The sequence below is a fragment of the Acipenser ruthenus genome, chromosome 9 (genome assembly GCF_902713425.1).
Source record: "Acipenser ruthenus chromosome 9, fAciRut3.2 maternal haplotype, whole genome shotgun sequence".
Classification (NCBI taxonomy): domain Eukaryota; kingdom Metazoa; phylum Chordata; class Actinopteri; order Acipenseriformes; family Acipenseridae; genus Acipenser; species Acipenser ruthenus.
The window spans coordinates 48,815,898-48,839,275 of record NC_081197.1 but is presented as its reverse complement, the minus strand read 5'-3'; the positions used below and the strand labels follow the sequence as shown (position 1 = coordinate 48,839,275).

At 39.1% G+C, this 23,378-nt stretch overlaps 1 protein-coding gene across 13 annotated transcripts in view; it reads right to left on the bottom strand.

Annotated features, from left to right (window-relative positions):
- LOC117405667 (dystrophin-like) overlaps positions 1–23,378 on the bottom strand; it is a 689,570-nt gene that overhangs the window by 323,536 nt on the left and 342,656 nt on the right. For all 13 annotated transcript variants that reach the window (XM_034008883.3, XM_059030144.1, XM_059030147.1 and 10 more), the window contains one exon: positions 17,868–18,018. In XM_034008883.3, coding sequence (XP_033864774.3) covers positions 17,868–18,018 — 151 coding nt within the window. The remainder of the gene's footprint in view (positions 1–17,867; positions 18,019–23,378) is intronic.

Here is a 23,378-nt window from a genome sequence, read left to right as displayed (position 1 = left end):
ACAGATGGCAGAAGACAACCTTCAATATACTAACCCACAGTACAACTTCCAGAAACAACTCTGAATTTAGATTATCCCAAGTAATTTCTCAAATCGCACCTTCTTGTTATTACAATTAAAAAGACAGAGACAGGACAAGATAAATGCTCCCTCTAGGGACACTGTCCAGTTTGGCTCCGATCATCTGGCTTCCAAAGCAAGCTAGAGCTAACGGTACCAAAAAGGCTGCTGGCCTTTGTCGTTTTCCTAGTACATTCAGATACATCACCGGTACCACTGTAGGAGGTGTTTGGAGACAGCGTGGAGAGACAGCTTTTCTCCTGTTCCCAGCTAAAACCCTTATACAGTACTAACACTAAATCTGGACCTTCTAGTTTCAAGAGCAAGGAGAGGAAAAAAGCATCTACTTCCACTTCCTTCTGTACAACCTGTATTTGAATGCTAAGATACAGCTTCTTATAGAAAACCAGAAAATAAAGGCACAGTCAGGGATATAGCACATGCACTCTTACCTTTAATTAGGTGTTTCAAAATCTGCTAAGGTCCTGTAAGTATTATATATTTATATTTTTTTTAGCTCAGTATATCCAGCAGCGGATCTAAACAGTGCATTTCCATTGCTTGTGTGGAGCGAGAGCTGCCAGGATGCAACTTTGTGTGCGTGCATGTGTGTGTATAGCTGCTCAGACTCTAAAGAAAACCTGGCCTGCCTCTTCACTGGTGATGGATTGGATTCAACAAGAAAACAGAATCTCTCTTTTTGTCTCCCTCTCTCCATGATGTACTGCACAGTACAGGCAGATAAAGATCAACAAGGACAAAAGGTTAAGAAATCCAGAAACCTAAATTATTAATTAAAAACATGGTGATGCTTCTGAATTCTTACTATGAATGACTGCTCACATAGGCGAATAAAGAGATCACTACATTTATATTCTAATAAGATAAATAGTTCAGAATTGGAAACAGGATTCAATATAAAGAGAACACCTTAGCCATGAGGTTTGAATAAAAGAGAAAAATCGTTTCACTGCTAGGAGAATCTGGATTAGTGTTTAATTTTAGAAGCAATCTTAATAAGTAGTACCCATGTTGCTGTTCTGCTGACCTTGAGTACACTGAAGTAACGTGTGATCTTCATATGCTAACCATTTTATTCTTGTACAAGCTATGCCATATGTTTTTGTTTTAAAACTGAGTTCACAGTATTCATTTGCATAATTATTTCATGGCGACTAGACAGGAGTGGCATTCCTTTCCATGCTTTCTCATCCAATGTTTACAGTGACCCATTTGGGCATGTCTGGCACAAACTGCTTCTTCATTTGTATGGTGTACAACGGTCAATTTATCAACAGCAGTGCCAGACGGTGCAGTGTTCTTTTGCCCTCTGCTAACACAAGCAAGCAAAGAATATTACCTTGCAAATCTGTCAAAGACATGGACTGCCACTTTAGTGTCATCCCATTTATTTACTGACAACATTGTTAGGGTTCATTTTAAAAAGGCGCTCAAGCAAACAAGAAATATGATCACAACTAGTGATGGTAACTAAGTGTTTTCTGTCTACTGAAATATGATTGTCTCTGTTCTAAGAAAAGAAAGGTTAAACCAAGTTAATTAAACATGATATGATTTTGTTCATTTCATTAACACTATGCTAAATACTAAAATAATATTTTTGGTCTAAACAAATATCTTGTGTCAATCAATAGCTAACATAATTCCCCCAGTTATCGTGAAACAAATAAATCAAAATGAAATGCCACACTGTAAAGTGACGCCTCCTTTTAAATGGTGTAATAATCAAATAAATGCTATCAGATTTAAACCTCATGCATTTCTACTTCATCTGAGATTACGTATAGATTACTTTCATGATTCTGGTGACTGATAGGGAAAACACCACATCATTTTATTGCTGTCTCCTAGTTTAATAGTGGCTGTGCCTCATGATAACCCAGAGAAGAAAACATATTCCCACGGCAATGCACAGAAAAACCTTGTACAAACTCCTGAATAAAACATGCATTCCTCAAATACGGCTCATATCCCCTTATCACCATGTAACAAACTTGCTTATTACTTGCTGAACTTATCTTTAAGAAAAAAAAGAGGCAATTATATTTTGCAATAATAGTACTAAATAATAATAATTGAAAAAAAAATCTCTGTTTGTAACCAATACAATACCTACAGCTGGGTGCCTCCAGGCATATTATGTTGTCCTCAAACCAGCGCTCCTCTTTGAAAGATGCCAAACTGGGAGGTTATAAACTGTGAACACCACGAGACTACCTTCTGTAACAGCTGCGGCAATAGGAAAACAAGCATTTCATTTCAGAATTTCATTTGTTTATTGTATCTATCTTTAACCTTTAGTCCAGCTGACAAGCCTGTAAGTGAAATGAGAAGGCAGTGTGGCCTATGAGTCCAACTATGTCCAGCTATAGACCCTTACTGTATGAATACAAGGAGTCCAATGTGCCTACTTGTAATACATTTTTTAGTCACAAACAATAATGTTGTTTCTGTAGTTATAGTGTAGTAGCATGTGTTATTCCAAAATAAAAGTATATCAGTATTTACTTGTTATAATCATCTGTACAGTTAACGTATAGTTACTAAAAAGTTCATATGTAATTACAGTGTTATTAGAAAATGATTAAGTGCCATCTGCCAATCAGCATCTAGCTTTAGCGTGCTTCTAAATAATAGTGTTTGTAATGCATCAATTATTGACGATTATTACCTGTCTGGTATTCTAAATATTGCATTATTAATTTTAAAAGGGTTGATTAATCATTCACTATAATTACACACATCCTTCTGAAAATTACTTTTTCAGATGGTTATATATATTTTATTGCTGAAAAAGATAAAGCAATCTGTCATTAAATGCCTTTGCATTTTCTAGATAAAAAATAAGCTTAGGAGCAATGTCTTGGAGTCTGTGAATATTATTTAAACAGCTATTCATCTCTTATACCATTCAAATAATCCATTCTTTTTCATGTATAAAAGGTGAACTGACTGTGTTTTCCTATGCTGGTACGATATGCTTTATGAAGGTTTAAAAAAACTTAAAGGGTTACTGGCATATGTTTGTAGACACCCCTCCATCACTATATTTCATCACATATCTGTATATAAGGATGCCTGATGGGGTGCCGACGTTGAAAATGTAGTAAGCATTTGCAATGATATTGGTCTAAAATGAAGGCATCAACATTTCCCAGCAAAGATAAATCTTGCAGGAGGACTGGATAAATGAAGCCTGCATACATACAAGCTTTTGTGTCAGCCCAGTTGCTGTCCAAGGTACTGTATTGTTGTTGCTTTTGAATTTCCTTTCCTCTACGTCATAAAATACCCAACATTGAATACACATTTGAATTACTATCAGTCTGAACTCACCATTTAGAAATACAATAAATATCTTCATTGTCTTTAATTATGCTGTTTTCTTTTGTATCAGATCCTTGTTGCTCATGAGAGGTGAATAACAATCTCTGTCAATGGCAATGTCATACTAAATAAAAATGCAGTACAAAGTTATTACAGTACTTTAAGGCCAAGTATAATAAAACAATACTTGCAAAACTGATTTATATCATAACTCTTAATTTTATTAAACCTCAGATCTATGGAGCAGATTGAAGACAGAACCACGAAACAAATTTGAGATGTCTTTACATTTTTAATTCTTGAGAATTTATAATGTACATTTTACAATCACAAAACAAAGTGGAAACTGTTACTCTCTGGACACTCAGGCAGGTACTGATTAAAACACCACTGCCTTGCTCTAACTCAGAACCATAAACCAAAAGAATTACGCAGAATCATTACAAAAACAGCAGTTATTACTTAATAGTAATGGTAATGCAAAACAATTGTTTCTTTAAACAGGCATTTGCATAGAAATGACTCACTTGCGATCAGAGCGTATCCACAATGGCAAAACAAAGGGAGAGTGGTCCCCAAGAGAGATAGCTGTGGCTGAAAATAGTAGTGATGGACAGAGGGAAAATACGATTAGAGAGGTTTGTCAAGTCTGAAATATTAATGACTAAATTAATTCACAGCCATGGATACACCTTCCAGAATGTTGTGGTGTCTATGCCGTGTACTGGTCATACAGTGTACTATATATATATATATATATATATGTTTCTTTCTGTATAAAGAGATCTCCGAGATCTGTACTTGTAATATGCTTTCTTTAAATTAAAACTATAATTGTATTTAAAATCTCACAGGAGGTGAGGGAGTATGGCTGTTTATAATACTTAAGAAAAGCACATTGAGCAGATGTTACTGAGCTTTTAATTAAACGATCATGTTCCAAACACTGCAGAAGCAACTGAAAGGCTGCATTGCCAATGCTGGTGTATGCATTGTTGTACTGTTATTTTTTATTGTATTTTGTTTTTTTTAGTGCCCTCTAATTTTACCACTGATTTTCTCTCCAATTTAGAATGCCCACTTACTTTTTCACCTCTCCACAACAATTCCCCACACAGCCAGCTTTCTCTTCTACACCCAGGAACTCGAGAGATGTGTGCGAGCTACTGGCTTCTCCTATGTTCTTAATCAAATCAAGTTTCTCGGCTATTTGTCCATTTGTTACTAACTTCATTAATGAGTCTGGACCCGGAAGTGTTTAATAACTATCGTCCTATTTCTAATTTGCCTTTTTTGGCAAAAATCTTGGAACGGGTGGTTGCAGCCCAATTACAGTGTCATCTTTCATCTAATGAGCTGTTTGAACCTTTTCAGTCAGGATTTAGACACAAACACAGTACTGAAACAGCCCTTGTTAAATTAGTTAATGATTTGTTGAGGGTCAGTTAACATCCTTCTTCTCTTGGACTCAAGTGCAGCTTTTGATACTGTCAAACATGAGATCTTACTGGATTGTATGGAAAAATATTTAGGGATCACTGGTATTCCCCGTCATTGGTTTGGCTCCTATTTGGCTAACAGGATACAATTTGTAAACCTTGGCTGTTATAAATCTGATGTTGTCATTGTTACGCAAGGTGTTCCCCAGGGCTCTGTACTGGGTCCATTATTATTTAGTCTATATATGCTGCCTCTTGGCCAGATTATTCGCCAACATGCACTTGGGTGTCATTGTTATTCTGATCTATTTACAAACTAAACCAGACACTGATGTTGCTGTTACTGCACTTTATAGTTGACTGTTGGATATCAAGATATGGATGCAACAGAATTTAGTCAAGTTAAATGGTGATAAGACTCAGGTTTGCTTATTAGCTCTCAAGAACAGCTGCACAAAGTTGGTGATTTCAGTTTGGTTATTGATGGCACTGAAATTAGTTCCATACCTAAAGTTAGAAATCTTGGTGTTATTTTATTTAATCAAGATTAGACTACTGTAATGCTTTATTTACTGGGGTATCTGTTAAGGTACTAAATAGGCTCCAGTATTTCCAGAATGCAACAGTACATAACTCCAGTCCTGTATAAACTGCATTGTCTCCCTGTGAAATAGAGTTGATTTTTAGGTCCCGCTACTTACATATAAGGCATTGAAGGGGCTAGCTCTAGGTTACCTTAAGGACTTACTGTACTTACTCTGACATGCAATTTAAGACCTACTGATGCAGGACTTCTCATCTTACCTGAAGCCAGGCTACACACTGTGGGTGATAGAGCCTTTTGTTGTGCAGCACCACGACTGTGAAATTCTTTGCCCAAAAAGATCAGAGACTCTGTGACAGTAGGCATTTTTAAATCTCATTTAAAGACTTATTTTTTTTTTATTATGGCTTTTAATGTATAATTTCGTAGTTGCTTGGTTGATGTTCTTTGTGGTTTTTATGTATTGTCATGTGTTTTTGTGTGTATCCTTGTACAGCACTTTGAGATTCTTGAAAAGCACTCATAAATCAAATGTATTATTATTATTATTATTATTATTATTATTATTATTATTATTATTATTATTATTATTATTAATGTGATTCTCCCTTCGGAATCCCCAGCAAAGACGGATGACTTCACACAGACAGGACGCAAACCTGCGCTCCCCTGGCTGTATGACTCACACTGCACACCACGCGGCCATGCTTTTACCGGGTGAGCCACTCAGGGACCCGCACGACTGTATTGTTTTTACTTAGTATAAATCTATTGAAGATATTTTTCCAGCTTCCATTTTCCTCCACCAGGAAACATGACTACTATACAGCATTGTGTGAATTCTGAGTCACATGACTACTATACAGCACTTCGTGAATTCTGAGTCATCAATCACTCACCTTTTGCTACCCAGCTGACTGCAGCAGGGAAGATTAACAGAGGGGGGACAGTAGTTTATTTTTTATTATTTTTATTTTGCAAAGAAAACAATTCAATGGCAGTTTCGACAAATGTTCAGTCTATTGAGATATCTCAAACATTGGCTGGATGTTCAAGGATTTCACTGAATCCTGTTATTCTGAGGTTCAAAAAAAGCATGTTGAAGTATAACTGCCTGATATTTTGTTTGTTTCACCAGGTTATGTGATATGATGTTTTGAACATAAATACATAGCTCAGTAGAGCTTTACTTATTAATAACAACAATGCAACAAACAAGGCTCATCAAGACTTACAGCAGATTGAACAATGGTCACCAGATGACTGCAGATCCACTATACTAGGTAGGATTGTTACTTTGACTGTCAAAGTGGGGATCCTGTCAGCTGTGAATGGCAGACACTTGAAAGGCATGCAGAGGCCGCTGCCCAGTTTGTCCTCTCACAGTCAAGTGGCCTGATCTGACTACCTGCCAGAAGTCGTGAGGCTTCGTAACCCGTAATTAATTATTTTCAGTCTGGTGGTTATGCTAAGATTTATTCTCAGTTGCATCTCTGCTTCTTTAAGATATTAGGGGCTTGTTGCCACAGAGAAATATTACAGTGTAAGGCAAAACAAGTAGAATCCTTTGAGATCAATCTCTGATCAGAGGAAAGGCATGGTATCTTGAGAATAATGACAGGTGATGAAAATAAATGGTGGTGTAAACTGATCCACATCAGTACACATGCAAATTAACAGATATCAAGTACGCATTCCAATAACAAGAGGTCTCAATGAACTGCACATACAAACACACATCAGTTGTCCTTATTAAAGTGGACCCTTACACATCTTTTACAATATGGTTTAACTTGTATCGTGATGGTTTGATTTGTATTGTGACCTTGGCTTTATTTTAAATTACCAAAATTTACAATAATTACTTCAGGCTTCAGTATTCCAGCGGTGGAAGAAGTCACACTGTGGGTATTTCCAATAACCAAAATAATTACACAATACAAAAAAAATGTACAAAATCTACTGCTTACATGGAACTGTTCTTCAGTTCAGGTACCTCGTACACAAAAGTGAATATGTTTTGGGAACTGTTTTTATGTACCTTAAATATGTAAAATAATAAAAGTACTGGTAACTTTGTATTAAAAGTAAATAAAAAATGAAAAAATATTTTGTAGTTAAAAATATCTAGTAACCTACATGTGTTAATGCTGATTGTGCTGTTTGTTCAGTAACTTGTTCTTGTGGCTTTGTTAGAGAAGAAAGCACCATGCCTTTGTTATTATGATATGCTGAAATAAATTTGCATGAAGTAATCAGTCTGCATCCAGTTGTTTAATTTCTTCAAATTGTCATTCACACCAGAGACTAGTTGCTATTTCTATTGTAGTTACTGTATTGCCACTGACAGCAAGCACTATTCTCAATGTTTTTTTGTTTTTTTTTATTTGATTTGCTATATTGAATTTAGATAGATTGAACATATAGAACAGCAAGGAAGCAGTCTACATTGACAGACAATATTCAGAGGGTGTGTAGTAGAACGGAGATTTTCTTTCAAGCAGAAAAAAGGTAAAATACATAAATTAATACTGTGTTTATGTATTTTAGTAGGAACCTCATATTGACGAATCAGGTTAAAGAAAATCTCTGATCCATTTTCCAATGTATGATTCAGTTTAGTCATTCATTACAAGTCTATTATCTAGGAATTTTTAACTACGTCTATTACACAGGGCCTTGCTAAGACATCTTTTGGCAGCACAGTTGCTTTTTTGCTGGAACATCAATGAATGTTTTCCTGAGTATTAGAGGTCATTACACCCTGTGTGAATGCATTTTTAGATCAATACAATAAATCAGGCTGCATCGTGTAGTGTCAGTTCACAAAATGCTGTTAGTGTTATCAGGAAGCAGCACATAAATTAAGTAGCTCCTTCATGTGTTTACTACATCTTCAGCTGCAGTTAATATTATGCAGTGATGTTTTCATTTTCATTAAGCAATTTGATCTAAAGAAAGCCAGTGGTTTGCATTACAGAAACATGTCATGTTAGTGAACAAGCAAAACAAGCTAATCTGGTGATGAAAGAGGAATGTTGTATCTCACAAGTCATTATGTTAATATGCCATGAATACTCTCTAAAGGTAATAATGAACGCTGTCTCTTCTGTTACTGAATGAGTGTGAATGGTGTTGTATAGTATATAAAACTCAACTGCTGTCATCAACAACATGTATAATTCCAAGCTTTCTGCTTTCATGCACTTATGAATGCTGATTTTGTCTGAGGCTTCCTTAATTAGAGCACTGCATGATTACTATATTTTTTTGGGGACTGTAAAAATGACATTTTGAAATCTGGCAGTCATTTTTTTTACTGATTTCATATTTTCACTTTAATTGCATTCATCTAATCTTATTAGTTTAGTCAAACAAGCAAATCGGCAAAGGGCAAAATGGAAAAGTTATCAAGTTTTCCAACAAACATAAAACTTTTTTTTTTGGTGATTATAAATAAAAAACAAATCAGGTGAAAAAAGTCAGATTTTTTGAGCTCTTCATTTTTCTGTGTCTAATTCCGCATGACATTTAGACCACCTGGGTTTAAAAATTCACCCCATCTATCATGTCTCTAGATTCTCCATTAGTTTAGTAATAAAAGTTTTACAGTTTGACCTCAGCACACATATTGATGAGAACTTCACTAAGCCGCTCTGGTGCTGTTCTACACCTGTGATATGTTCAATAAGTCAATCCTGACTGCCAGCAACTTAATGCCTTATTCAAATACAATACCCTGCATATATGGATTCTGGGAGACAGTTAAAAGCAGTCTAAGAAAGACAGGGAGCCAGTAAGGTCACCATATCTAATTACAGTGTTTGTATAGGCCTCTTTGCCCCAGTGAAAAGTTTGTCCTTTTCTTTAGACTTGTATATTTCTGCGTCAGGAAAAAAAGATAAAAAAGGGAAGCTCCATGTGCTTACAAGTCTGACTGATGAATCATGAAGTCTTATTAAAGAGTAAGCAGCTTCCAATTACTTTTGAATTTCTGTTTTACATTTCCCTATTTTATGGGTTATGTTTAAGGCCCTGTGTAAATCACGATTTCACAGGCTGCGTGGAAATCGTGAAATTAGCCCAATACCGTGATTTTTACAATATTCTTAAGAAATAAAAATTAATTATTTATTTCTTAATTATTTGTATTTCATACAAAAAAAAATCACATTAATGAAACTGTACAGCTCTGCTGTGTGCCTGCGTGTACTATTCGCCATGCACATAGTTCTGTGCAGTGATTATGTCATGTGACTATATGAAATCTAGGTGGGAAGTTAAAATATTACACACTGTAACAAGAAAATGGATGTCTTTAAAAAGGCTAAAAATGTGTCTGCAACAGATCATGTAAAGCAGTATCCAACAGCGATGGAGGTAAGCTCTTCTGTATGTCCTGCAACGTTACTGTAGAGCACTACCGAGAATCGGCTGTTGACAGGCATTTAGATTCAAGTATTCACCAAAAGAGAAAGGCAGAAATCTAGAGTAGTACTGTGACTGCTTTACTTGCAAAGAAACACAAAACGGTGACTTCCATGTTCCAAAAGTCCACTGAAAACCATGAAGGATGAACCCATTCAATTTTGACCTGACAGGGGTGTTTGTTTGCATTAATATCCCTCTTGAAAAATTGGACAACCAAAAGTTATGTAAATTCTTCAGACTTAAAGTTGCCGAGTATCTCAAGCAGGAGATTATGGAATTGGTAAAACAGTCAACTAATGCCCAAGATCAATATGGGTTACACATTGTATTTGTTTTGCAAGACCTAAATGGTGAACATGCATCTGATATACTAGAACTGAAAGGTGTCCTTGCAGATATACTTTACCTACAGGCTGTTAATTACAACACTGTTTCACAAGTTGTAAAGTGCTTGAATAACTTTGACGTTGATTTTGATGATGTCAGTGCATTTCTCTATATTTGATGTTTTAAAAAAAACAAGTAGTTCCGTGCACATTCCGCGAAATACGATACTTTACCCGTGACACTGCCGTAAATGTAAATGTGTGCGATTTTCACAGGGCCTTAGTTATGTTGCTACAATTATATTTGCTAGCTCTAAATCAGCCCCGTCTACTATCTATGTATATAAAAGTAGAGTCGTTTGGACTGGCAGAGTTGAAAGGTACCATTGTCACATGATTTGAAGGCTGTTTGGTCCCAGCATTTAGGATTATTCAAGGGAAGCAAAGGCAGATTTAGAGCAAAAATGATAACTCTATGTAGCAACATAACCCAGAACCACTCAGTGGTTGCTAAAACCATCAAATAGTGAGGGAAATGTAAAGAAAGTAAGTATAAATGACATTTGAAGCTCATTACTCCTAACTTATAAGCCACAGCTCTCTGCTTCCCCATACTGTACATGGCACCAAGGGGAGACCCTGAAATGCAGATAGGTCTGGAAACCGACCAGAAACCTATACATTCATAACCAGTAAACTTCATGTTAAGGAGGGAAAAGAAAGAGAGAAATGATGCATATTCTAATGCTTAGGTCTCCAATGGTCTCCTGGTGTTACTCACAACACTGTCAGGTAAGCATAACCCTGTTTTTAACATATTTTGTGTACAGTTCTGGTTTTAAATGTTGGTGTGCCTTAGTCTGTCTTGAACTCTTGAGCAATGCACCTGAAAGAAAGGTACTGGAATAATGATTTCTCACTATGACAGCATGTTAAGCAATCACTTGTCAATAGCCACAGTATTCTCGGGTACCTGTAGCAAGAATCCAAACGGCTTACCTCAGGTCCCTCAGGTTCTGCTAGATGCAGAAGTACAGGAAGGAAGTCAAGTACGTAGCTATAATGGTAGATTAAACAACCGATGTTGGAAACGCAGCTCAGCTGCCTTGTGTTTTCAGGTATGTGACTGACAGTGGCCCGAAAGTACGGTTGTTCTAAGAAAATGTGTTACATTTACTAAAATAAAAATAATAATAAAAATGCTATTAAAAAGACCAAATTCCCATTGGGCTTACTTTTTTTTTTTTTTTTTTTTGCATCTATTGATTTTTTTAGCATGACTATGCAGGACAGCCGCTATACTATCGTTACCTTTATTAAAAATGAGCACAGATTAATCTACCAATTAATCAACTAATGTCCATAAATTAACGATCGATAATTTTAATCCATTGACAGCCCTAAAAAAAAAACAAAAAAAAACTGTACTCCATAATGACTTTCAAGCATGTGAACTCGCAGATGAAAAATGTTCAAATTCTATGCAAAGCTGTGTCAACTGTGCATGGTACAGTGGATTGGCAAACATGGTGTGATAAATGTGTTCCTGGGCTGCTGTTTGATTTGGTTTAACATTACATAAAATTAATTTGATCTAGTGGCTTGTGTGGCTTTATGGTGGTCTTAGTACCTGGAAAACAGAAATATTTAAGATACTACAGTCCTTGGCACTAATGGACACCTCAGTTGGCAGTCACCAGAGAGATCAAGAGCTGAATGATGAAAAAAATTGCGAATGATGCATCACTTGTGATAGCCTTAGTCAAGACTGCAAAATACTGTAGCCACAGGGTTGGATAAAGCATGACTGAAGGTGTTCTCCATCCCTGATCTGATGGGAGACAAAGCAGGATAGGTTTATACAGAAAGGAGGCATAGCAAACTGAAATCATGAACGGCTACAGTTGAGGCACTTACATTTTTTGATCTCACATTCTTCTGACAAGCATTATATAAATTGCCTTTCCATGAAAGGTTGCAATATTCTAGTCTCTACGAGAGGAGGGCAGCTAAGGGACCAAGAGGAGCCCACATTGGGAGTCATTAGGGTTTAATTAAAAGAGGCTTTGTGAGACGGTGAAAATTTAAAAGCAAGATAATTAGCAGTCAATTTACATTTGGCACCTAAGCTACCCATTGCCTGAGGTACAAAAAAAAAACCTGCCAACCATTCAAACAGAATGTGGTCATGAATAAGCCTTTTAGGTGGTTCAGTAAGTATGGAAGTAAGTTCTCCATTATGCTGCTTAAATGCATGTACAGGATATCAGGTCAAACATTTAAGGCAGATTGTCATTTCCAGGAGTCAGATCTGATGCCCTTTAGTTCTGCTGACTGCTTACCCCAAGCATACGCTTAAACTTGAATGTATTTTTGTTTGTTTGTTTGTTTTTTTTCTCTCAAGATGTACTATATACAGTATTTAGCAAACTACTGTAGATACTAGTAAATTAGAAAATATTATTATTATTATTATTATTTATTTCTTAGCAGACGCCCTTATCCAGGGCGACTTACAATGGTTACAAGATATCACATTATTTTTACATACAATTACCCATTTATACAGTTGGGTTTTTACTGGAGCAATCTAGGTAAAGTACCTTGGTCAAGGGTACAGCAGCAGTGTCCCCACCAGGGATTGAACCCACGACTCTCCGGTCAAGAGTCCAGAGCCCTAACCACTACTCCACACTGCTGCCCCATTTGTTATTTGTATAAATAATACAAAAATAAAAGAAAACTGCAAAACACAAACCAGCATACATACTGTAAGAAACCACTTGCATTGCCTCAGTCAGTTAGTTTTTGAGCAGAGTGGGCATTATTCCTGAGGTGGATGCCCTCTTAATAAAAGCCTTCATCACCCCCATCTTAACAAAACCCTCCCTCCAGAACTACCGTTCTGTCTCCCTCCTGTTCCTCTCTAAAACCCTCGAGCGAGCAGTACATCGCCAGCTCTCTGCTTCCCTGTCAACACATTCTCTGCTCGACCCCCTCCAATCTGGTTTTCGCCCGGCACACTCCACTAAAACTGCTCTTTTCTCTGTCACTAACTCTCTACTCTGTGCTTGTGCCGTCTCCCTCTCCTCTGTCCTAATTCAAACTAAATTAACACAGCAGCCCTACACACGTTACAAAATGCAGCAACAATATCCAAGACATGCACATTATTTAACAGAATGTGAAACAACTCACCAGAATGGGAAACACCAAATTGATTGGCGACTTGTGTCTGATTCAGGTTTTTTTCAAGAGCTCGAACAATTTCCAACTTTGTGTAGCAAGAGAAACAGCGGTGCATTTTGTCGTTTATTTACATGCCATTTTGTAGCGATGAGGTGCACTCGTGGAAATCAGAATACAAAACAATTCAATGATATGACGGCGGTTCTGGAAAGATTTAAACCAATCAGTGTGCCTCAAGACATTCTCGCCATGACAAGTCGCTTTTTTACAAAACATTACTGTATCCATTGTGAACGAATCGCTATCGTTCCTTTAAGCAGAGCATTTACAATGGGAAAAATCAGTTTCACCACAAGGATGTTCCCTTAGGCGAACTGTTCTCTTAGGAGGTGTTCCTACATATGGAGACTACTGTACTTCTAATAATGACAGCACAAAGACCATATGTAAGCAGTTAGGGTCCAAATCAAATGTAATGTGGATAAACATATTTTTCTGATGGTTGCTATGTCAGCTAAACATCCTTCTGAAGAACTGAAAGCCAGAGCCATGTATTTTGTTGTATATTTCAGGTTAAAATATTTTGTTTAGTGTGTTTGCGTTCATAAAAATATATGTTTGAACATAAATGATAATAGATCAATCAGTGCTGACTGTCATAACAGGGGTGGGATATTTTATAAATCGCACAGTTGCAATCTCATGAGAGTCGGGTTAGTAGTTGGAACGCATTAGAAGCTTGTATACAGTAGAGCGGTTATTGAAAAGGTCCCAAAAAAGAACACCTGATTTTTTTTTGTAAATTCTCTGTGGTAATGCTAAAATCAGCTCACCACACATGCAGCTAACTGGGGGTACTGCTTTGTGGAGCAATACTAAAAACACACGTACACAGTGACATTCTGGACACGCTAGAGGTCCATTCCCTCATGAAAAAATGCTCAGCATGACACCGGAGTGCAAGGCAACCTTTGGAGCCTTATGACTGTCTTTATGATTTATACAGCATTCGCTAAACTCTCTCAAGCTCTATGGCTGCCATTTTTTAAATAAATAAACCTGTCTGATTTAGTTATTTGGTAGTATCTGTACTGTAGGTGTGCTTCACCTTTGCTATTGAGAATGTTTCTTCCTTCAAGCACTGACATTATTATCCATCAATGTCCCATTAGTGTAATTAGTGAAGTCTATTCTTGTTCATTTCACTGGCCATTGACTGCCGACAAGAATATCCCCTAAAGAGGCATCTGCACAGAGAAATGGTTCCAAGATCCGGACAGGCCTGACTTTAATGTATGTGTTAACTGTGTGCCTTATAGCACAGCTAAAAACAAGCCAGCAGGGCTATAAAAGAACAAAATGACTTATTTAGTATTTATTGTAAATATTTATACAGGATAACCCTCTGAGCTACAGCAGCACATTCACAGTGATTCCCTGTTGACAGCCGCGGCATGACTCTAATGAAGCAAGCACCAGTAAAAGTGGCAGTCATACAGTACAACGACAACAACAAAATAAAACTTATGATGCCAAAAAATGAGTACGGCAAACTTTTTAAGGTTTTAAAGGAATAGTAATAGTAATAATTCCAAGAATTTTTTTTCCTATAATAATGTGCCAGAATGAGATCTCATTTTAGGAAGCGTAAAATGCCTGCTATTAATGGAGTACACAAGCCAATGCACAGAAATAATAGGCTGGTTGAGCAGAGGGCTATCAGCTCTTTTCTGTAATGCCCCTTAACCCCCAAACACTCCTAGGACAGGGCTATGAATGACAGAACCACCAGACTGATAAACATTGCCTGCTCTCCTGACTTTATTTTGAGTTAACAGCTCATAATAAGAGCATCTAATGTTGCTGCAATCCCTCTTTGTCCTTAGAACTACATTATGGATAATTGGCTAAAGAGACACAGTGGTCTTGTTACCAGTAAAGTACAAGAGACTAACCAAACATGACTTCTGTTGGACCTTAGAAACTAATTAGAAAATGTATGAACATCTGCAAATCATGCTCCGTAGTACCCAGTTTATAAAGTAGTTTACACACTTCCTGCCTTAGCATTTCCAAGAGGCCACAGGGAGCTTCTGTTTCTTTCCTAGGTAATTAGAAACAGTGTGAATGTAATTAGTTGCCTGGTCATCTGGTTAACGTGGCTCTGGTGGCAGTCTGTGGGAAGTAACTAGAATTGAATGTGACTCTCTTAAACTGTATGGCAATGTACTGTGTCCACAGTATTATGCACTTGCTTTATATTACGCACTTAAATGGATCCTTTATACCATTCTCAATATTTAATTATTTACCTGTTTAATGTAATTGGACGTGTTTCTATGTCATTCACCTTTGTGTTTGCTTAGGTTTATTATTTACCAGGATTACAAACTAATGCTCCTTTATAATCACTGAAAAAGCTAACTTTCTGAACTGGTTTTAGAAATGCCCACCAAGTGTGTGCAATTGGATTTTCTTCCCCCTCTGCAACTGTGGCAATACCCAAATACAAAGTATAAAAGGATAACTGTAGTCCAGAATGTGCTCTCATTTAATTCTTGTGTGCTAGGTTAAAGTAATATATGTGGCAACGTATACCATGGCACATTAAATATAAATAGATTTAGCTGCCATTGTATTGTTAACGTAAGATGTTTTAATAGGGATCCATTTTAACTGAAATATGTTTTAAACATTTCATTGAATGGTACAACTGTTTCATTTCAAAGCTAAATCAGGACACTGTAACAGTATTAGATCTGTAGAGACACAAGCTGTATACATGCTTGAAAGCATGGAATTTATATTTGGTCTTCTCAGAGTGAAAAGTGAAAAGGAGGAAATCCATACATACAATAAAACATTCAGGACAATGTAAGGAAATAATTACAAAAAATGTGTTGGTTTCCCTCTCATAACTAAGGTGAAATAACATCACAGAATCAAACGGCAAGCAAAAAGTTCTGAATATTAAGCAGAAATGGAAAATAATTAACACAATTACAATGTATAATGAATATTTTTTTCAGGTCCATTCTAATAGGTAGTGCTCAGTATAACCGGCAGCAGCAAACTTATAACTGAATCATTTCCAGGTCAAAAAAACATTTCAATATCAGTCAGCCAGCTGTCTAAATTAGCTGATGCTTGGCAGTTCCTATGGAGATAAACATCTGGCTCTGCAAAACAGACAAGCAATATCCAGGGTGTGCTTAGTACAGTATATGTATGAAATACAATTTGTTGGAAAGACCACAAGGTCAAAATCTTGTTTGAGAAAGGACTTTCTGATCAACTAATTGTGTTGAACTGAAACAGCACCAGTGCTACCAGCTTAATAAAAGGCAGCATAATCATTTGATGGATCTCTTAACAGCACTGTCTAATGGAGGTTTTTATCATCTTCCTCTGTCAGCATTGTAACCGAGTGTTAAACCTTCAAAACAACTGGCCTCAAAGTTCTGTGCAGCACTTAAAGATGCCAATTGTGCACCAGAATATGCCAGAGCCCACTGGGAACCATGTGTCCATTTCATTGCCAACAGGACCCATTAGAACTAGTGTTGCAATGAATAAAACTGCTTCAAAACCCAGTCTTTTTAATAAACAGACAATGTGATTCGAAATGTTCAGCAATGACGTCTGTTGTGAACCTTTATATGGACTTCAGAAGGTTCTGGCTACAGTGATAATTACCTCAACAGCCTTTCAAACAATGCTAAGTATTTTTTGCTACAATCCATTCTCTTGAAGTCTGAAAATGTATTGTGTTCTTGTGCTTTTACCACGCATTACCATGTTACGTTGGTAACACGAAATTGTAAAAGCTTCAAAAGGGACAGTAATCTACATATAGAGTACAGTACTTTCTTCATGCATTTCATCTCAAATATGTATTTCATACTGTCTATTGGATATATTAGATACCAGGGAATACGGTTTTTAGTTTTAGGTTTATTTCAAACAGCACTGCAAACAAGAGTCACAGAAAGAGTGTATTTCAGAATCAACTGTTAGACAACAAGAACAATTTCAACCCACAAGTACATTCCCAGGGTATTACTGGGCTGCATAAATAAAACATATCCTTGGTGCATCTTGGAAATTAAAAGACATAACTAAAAAGCATTCAGAATCTATTCACAACCAATTCACAAAGTAATATCAGAAATGCCCAATTTGTAAAAGGTGATTGCCTAGAATTTTTCTATCATTATACCCTGCAGGCATTTGAGGGCTATATATATATATATATATATATATATATATATATATATATATATATATATATATATATATATATATAAATATTTCACCAAACACTCTTACGAAAAGAACCCTTCATAACTATTATTTTCAAAACTTGTTTTCTGTTTGTACTTCAACTTAAATGAATGTTCTCCAGTATTTTTATTCAACATCAATTTCCAAGCTTTCAAAAGAACTCCTTGGTACCATATCTCAAGCGGATGGAAGTTTGCACAACAGCATTTTAAGTAGGAAAAGACAGGACACCCTGGTATTAATTACCTTAAATTGTTCTTTGGCTTTGGTTTGGTCAAGGCACCCAGAGTCAGTCCTCATCTTAGCCAGAACACATTCAGCTTCAGTCAGCCACTGGACAAGGCTTTTTAAATCGCTGTGGAATCGACGCCACTTCTCCACAGATTTGTCAAACCTCCTGGTGGAGGAAATGGAGGAAAAAATAGAAGAGACACGTTTGAGTAAATTACACTGGTAATATTTCAAAAGTATTTGAAAACTGCTTGGTTGTATTTCTGATGATTTATCTTTTTTTTTTTTTAATGGAAAAATACCCACCAATTCCCAGTCTAGGCAGGTGCACCTTCAGAAGATACAGTACTTAGAACAACACTGGATTCACAACTTTAAATCCACATGCTGTTGCTTGAAGTGATTGTAGCTGTCACAAAATATTAACATAAATCTTACCCATTTGGCAAGTTCATTAGCTACATAGGTCTCAAATGTGCATTTTTGAAAGGAAAACATTATAAAAATAATGTATTTTCATTTTATAACAGACATCTGGTCCTACACTTGGTAAAGAATATATCTCAGTTTGCCTGCCTTACTTTCTGGAAAGTCTGTTACTGCTTTACTTCCTTGGTCATTGAACCCCAATAGTTCCTTCTGGGGTTACTGTCTGAAAGGACATCAGTCAATAGGGGAAGTAGCGGATTGGTTATTCACAGAAATATGTCAGTAAAGGGGTGGAGAAAATGTCATTTCTCCTGATGAAATTGCCCAGGAAGTTCAAGACAATCCAAAAGCATGGTTTCTTCAACCTAGTGTACTACCAGATAACGTTTTAAAATGAAAATACATGTGTTTCTTTAAAAAATGCACATCTGAGACTTCAGTAGCTAATGAAAGTGCAAACTGGGTAAGATTGTCAGCTACAATTACTTTAAATAACAGCGTGTGGATTTAAAGTTACAAATCCAGCTACTTTCCAAACTGCACATTTGAGACCTACAGTATAAATTGAAGGGATTTGTATGGCAGAGAACACTTTTTGAATTATTTTGTTAGCTACCATGTGAAAATTGCCATTTTCATTTTTAAAAAAGATAAACAATGTCATGTCTGATGTTTTTTTTCCACTTAAATATAAATAAAAGCCAAACTGTATTACACTACGGCATGCATATAAAACATCTTAGTTCTCATTTTCTTTTGCAAAAAATATGGTACACACAAGGAAAACAGATACAAAAAATGTCTAAAATTATCATACCTGTTTGCAAATCAAAGAGATGTTTCTCTCTTAAATGACAGAACCCAATATGTTCTGCTCTCAGAAAAGTGACAGAAACTCAGTTTCACATTTGCTAATGGTGCAATATTCTATTTAAACCTTTTTTTAATCACAATTTCTCCTACGTATTATTGAAAACAATGTGTGCTTGTATTCACTTGCTGCAGTAAGACAGAGGCTTTTGTGCCCCACTGCAGTTAATATTCATATACAAGTGTGACAGAGATCGAATGAGTCTTAGTGTTAGATCTCCCTTTCGACCTGTGAGAGCACGGTGTACGAGGAACAGAGTACCCTTAATGAAATGGCACGACAATTTATTCCGTAGGGTAGATGGAAGTCGGTCAGTTCGGAAGGGGGCGGAGCTATGGCACCCGAGCTCAGTGACCCAGACGGTAAGCGGCGTGGCATCCGAGGACTGGAGGAGCGGATGCGCTCGTTAACCTCGGGGTCATGGGCAAGGGTATAAATAGGGGGCATGGCTTGAGTGATCTGTTCCTTTGCATATGGTTAAATTATATGACCAAGAAGGAGCCCGTTTGTGAGATCGACCGTGAGTGTTTTGTGTCTGTGTTCTAACACTGTGTGTCTTGTGTGTTGTTGTCTCACTAAAGATTACTGAGCACGATCCGGAGCTGCAGCCGCAGGCCAGCGACAAACCCGGACTTCACCACTCACCTTTTCACTACTGGAACTGTCTTTTGTTTTGCACCTTTTAGCACTTAAATCACGCACTGTCTTTGTGTTTGTGTTTAGTGTGGGTGTCGGAACGGGACTTTGGGGTTGCGGGTCAAACCCGTAGGATTATAACGAGAAGTGATACACGCCGCTGTATCACTTCCAGCATTATTATTAGTTACAGGTTTTGCCTTGAGGCTCTGGACATTTATTAATTTAAATAAACACCCTTGCACCTGTACCAACGTTTGTCTGTGTGATTCTTCTGCACTGCACTCACCTGCACGTCATTACCACTTTGCCACACGTGGTTGTCAGAAGTAAGGATGGACTACGCAACACTGTCGGCGCTGCTGGAGCAGCTGGACAGCAGACGGGAGGTGGAGGAAAGACGGAGAGAGGAGAGGTACACTACGCTGATCGAGAGGGTCGGGCTGGCAATACCTCCCACAGCATCAGCAGAATGCAGCTTCAGAGCGCCCAAAGCACGGACGCAGAAAATGACGGCGGATGATGATCCAGAGGCATACCTGGTGGCATTTGAGCGGCTGGCTACCACCGCGTCATGGCCCCGACAGTTCTGGGCAAGCCAGCTGGGACCCTGCCTGATGGGGGAAGCGCAGGCAGCCTACCAGGCGATGGGGGATGACGACGCCGCTCAATATGACCTGGTAAAGCTGGCTATTCTCCGCCGTCTTAACATTACGGAGGAAACGCACCGAGTGAGGTTCAGGGAGTACAGGAGGTCCCCAAACGTACGCCCCAGGGTGGTCGCGCAGAAGCTCTGTGACCACATGATACACTGGCTCACCCCGGCGCTAAAAACAACTGCCCAGATGGGGGAGGCCATCGTCATTGAGCAGTTTTGTCATGTGGTCGGCGCCGAGACCCAAGGATGGATACGGCGCCACAACCCCGACACCCTGGAACAGGCAGTCAAGCTCGCTGAGGACTTCGAGGACTCCCTGGTATCCGCCCAGACCGGGCTACTCACCCCGCTATCTCAACGGAGCGGCCGAGCCCCACCTCCTCTCTCTGCTCCACCAACCCCACCACCAGGACCGGTTCAACGACCTCCGAGAGCACCAACCCCAATGGGCGACCTTGCCTCCTCTTCATGGAGACCAAGGTTGGCCCCCAGCTGGGGTAGAGGTGCTGCCCCTGCCCCGTTGCCATACCAGCAGCGGGACAGACCATTTAATACTGTGCCCTCCTTTCCCCCTACCTGTTTTAGGTGCCGCCAGCCGGGACATCAGGCTAGGTCATGCCCATCTGCGATGGAGTGTGACGTGGCCGTCTGTAATCTGGCATCTGAAGCGGGTAAGCGAGGGAAAAATGGTCGGGAGGGGCCTTGTATTGTTAAGGTGATTTTTGGAAATGTGAAAACCCATGCATTAGTGGACACAGGGTGTGGTCAGACCTTAATTAGAGCATCTCTCTTAGGCGGTATGGTGTGGCAGCCACAAGGTCAGGTGGCGATCTCCTGTATCCATGGAGACACGGCAACATACCCCACAGTAAAAGCATATTTATCGGTCGGTCCGATGAAACGTTCCCTGGTAGTTGGGGTAGCGGAAAGGTTACCACATCCCATTATTCTGGGTCGGGACTGGCCCAACTATAAAGATTTATTGAAATTAAGGGCAGTCCCGGCCATACACGCAAATGTGGCAGAAAAAGTAGAAGGGGAAATGATTGGTAATGTTTTTCCCTTTCAAGCGGAAATGTTCTCTTCCCTGTTCCGGCCGAAAAAAACAAACAAAGAGAGAAGGCTGCGGAAATGGGAGGGAGCGTTAATGAGACAAGGCTGGGGGCTGGTGGGAGCCTGTTATAACGGTGAAAAACGTCAGTCGAGGGGGGTCGGAACGCAGTGTGACCGAGAGGGCGAGGTTACTGGGCCATCAAGGGCAGATGTTACTCCCGCCCCGCTCAATATACCGGACATGTGGCACTCGAATGTGAACCTAGTGTGGGAGCAGGACAATGACCCATCACTGGTGCACATTCGGGGACAGGTCCGGTCCATTGAAGGTAAGGATGTTGAAGGCGCTGGGGCACTAGTATTTCCACACTTCATTATCAAGGGGCAATTACTATATAGGGTAAACCTGGCCGCGGGCACAGGACATCCTGTAACACAATTATTGGTCCCCCCGTCTTGTCGACTGGAGGTCATGAGGCTGGCGCATGATATCCCTTTTGCGGGGCACCTCGGAGTTGACAAGACAAGGGAACGGATATTGGCTCGATTCTTTTGGCCAGGTCTTTATAAGGAAGTGTCGAAATATGTAGCCACATGCCCAGACTGCCAGAGAGTAGCGCCGGGTCGAGTGCGCCCCGCCCCTTTGGTCCCACTGCCGATTATTTCCACCCCCTTTGAACGCATCGCAGTGGACATAGTCGGCCCTTTGCTACCTTCTGACTCCGGGTATACGCATATATTAGTGGTGGTAGATTACGCAACGCGATACCCAGAGGCAGTTCCATTGAGGTCCACTAGTGCTGCTGCGATAGCCAAAGAACTAGTGCAGATTATGGCAAGAGTAGGGATCCCCAACGAGATATTGACTGATCATGGAACTAATTTCTTGTCAAATACGCTACAGCAGGTATATAAATTACTAAAAATACGTCCCATCAGAACGTCGGTTTACCATCCACAGACGGACGGTTTGGTGGAACGTTTTAATCAGACTCTAAAGGCGATGCTGAGACGATTTGTGAATCAGGAGCAAAAACATTGGGCATCGCTTCTTCCCTACCTCCTTTTTGCGGTGAGAGAGGTGCCGCAGAGTTCGACAGGGTTCTCCCCCTTCGAGCTCTTGTACGGCCGACAGCCTCGCGGCATTCTCGATCTGTTGAGAGAGGGGTGGGAGGAGCACAAAGGCTCGTCCAAAAATGTAGTGCAGCATGTGCTCCTACTGAGAGATCGCCTAGATTTGGTCGGTCGTTTGGCCCAAGACAATCTCAGATCGGCTCAGCATCGACAACAGCAGCATTACAATCAAAATGCATTAATCCGAACTTTTCGACCTGGAGACAAAGTAATGCTGCTACTTCCCTCAGCGGAATCCAAACTATGTGCTAAATGGCAAGGGCCATATGAGGTGATTCGGGCTATAGGAAAGGTGAATTACGAAATTAAACAGCCCGATCGCCGTAACAAAAAAGAAATTTATCATATAAATTTATTAAAGCCCTGGCAGGCAAGAGAGGTGTTATTTATAGCCCCAGGCAATATAGAGGATGATTTAGGGCCCGAGCTAGAACCCTCTAGCACAAAGAACATTTCGATGGGGGAACAGTTACTTCCTGATCAGCAACGTGAACTACGTAGGTTAATTGAGGAATTTAGCGATGTTTTTTCTAACACGCCCGGTAGAACTAACCTCGCTGAATATGACATTATCTCTCCCCCAGGTGTCACAGTGCGAGAGAGACCTTACCGGATCCCGGAAAGTCGACGGAGTGGCGTTCGCAAAGAGGTATGGGACATGCTCGAACTTGGGGTGATTGAGCCTTCCAGGAGCGAGTGGTGCAGTCCAATTGTGATAGTGGCCAAAAAGGACGGCACCAACCGC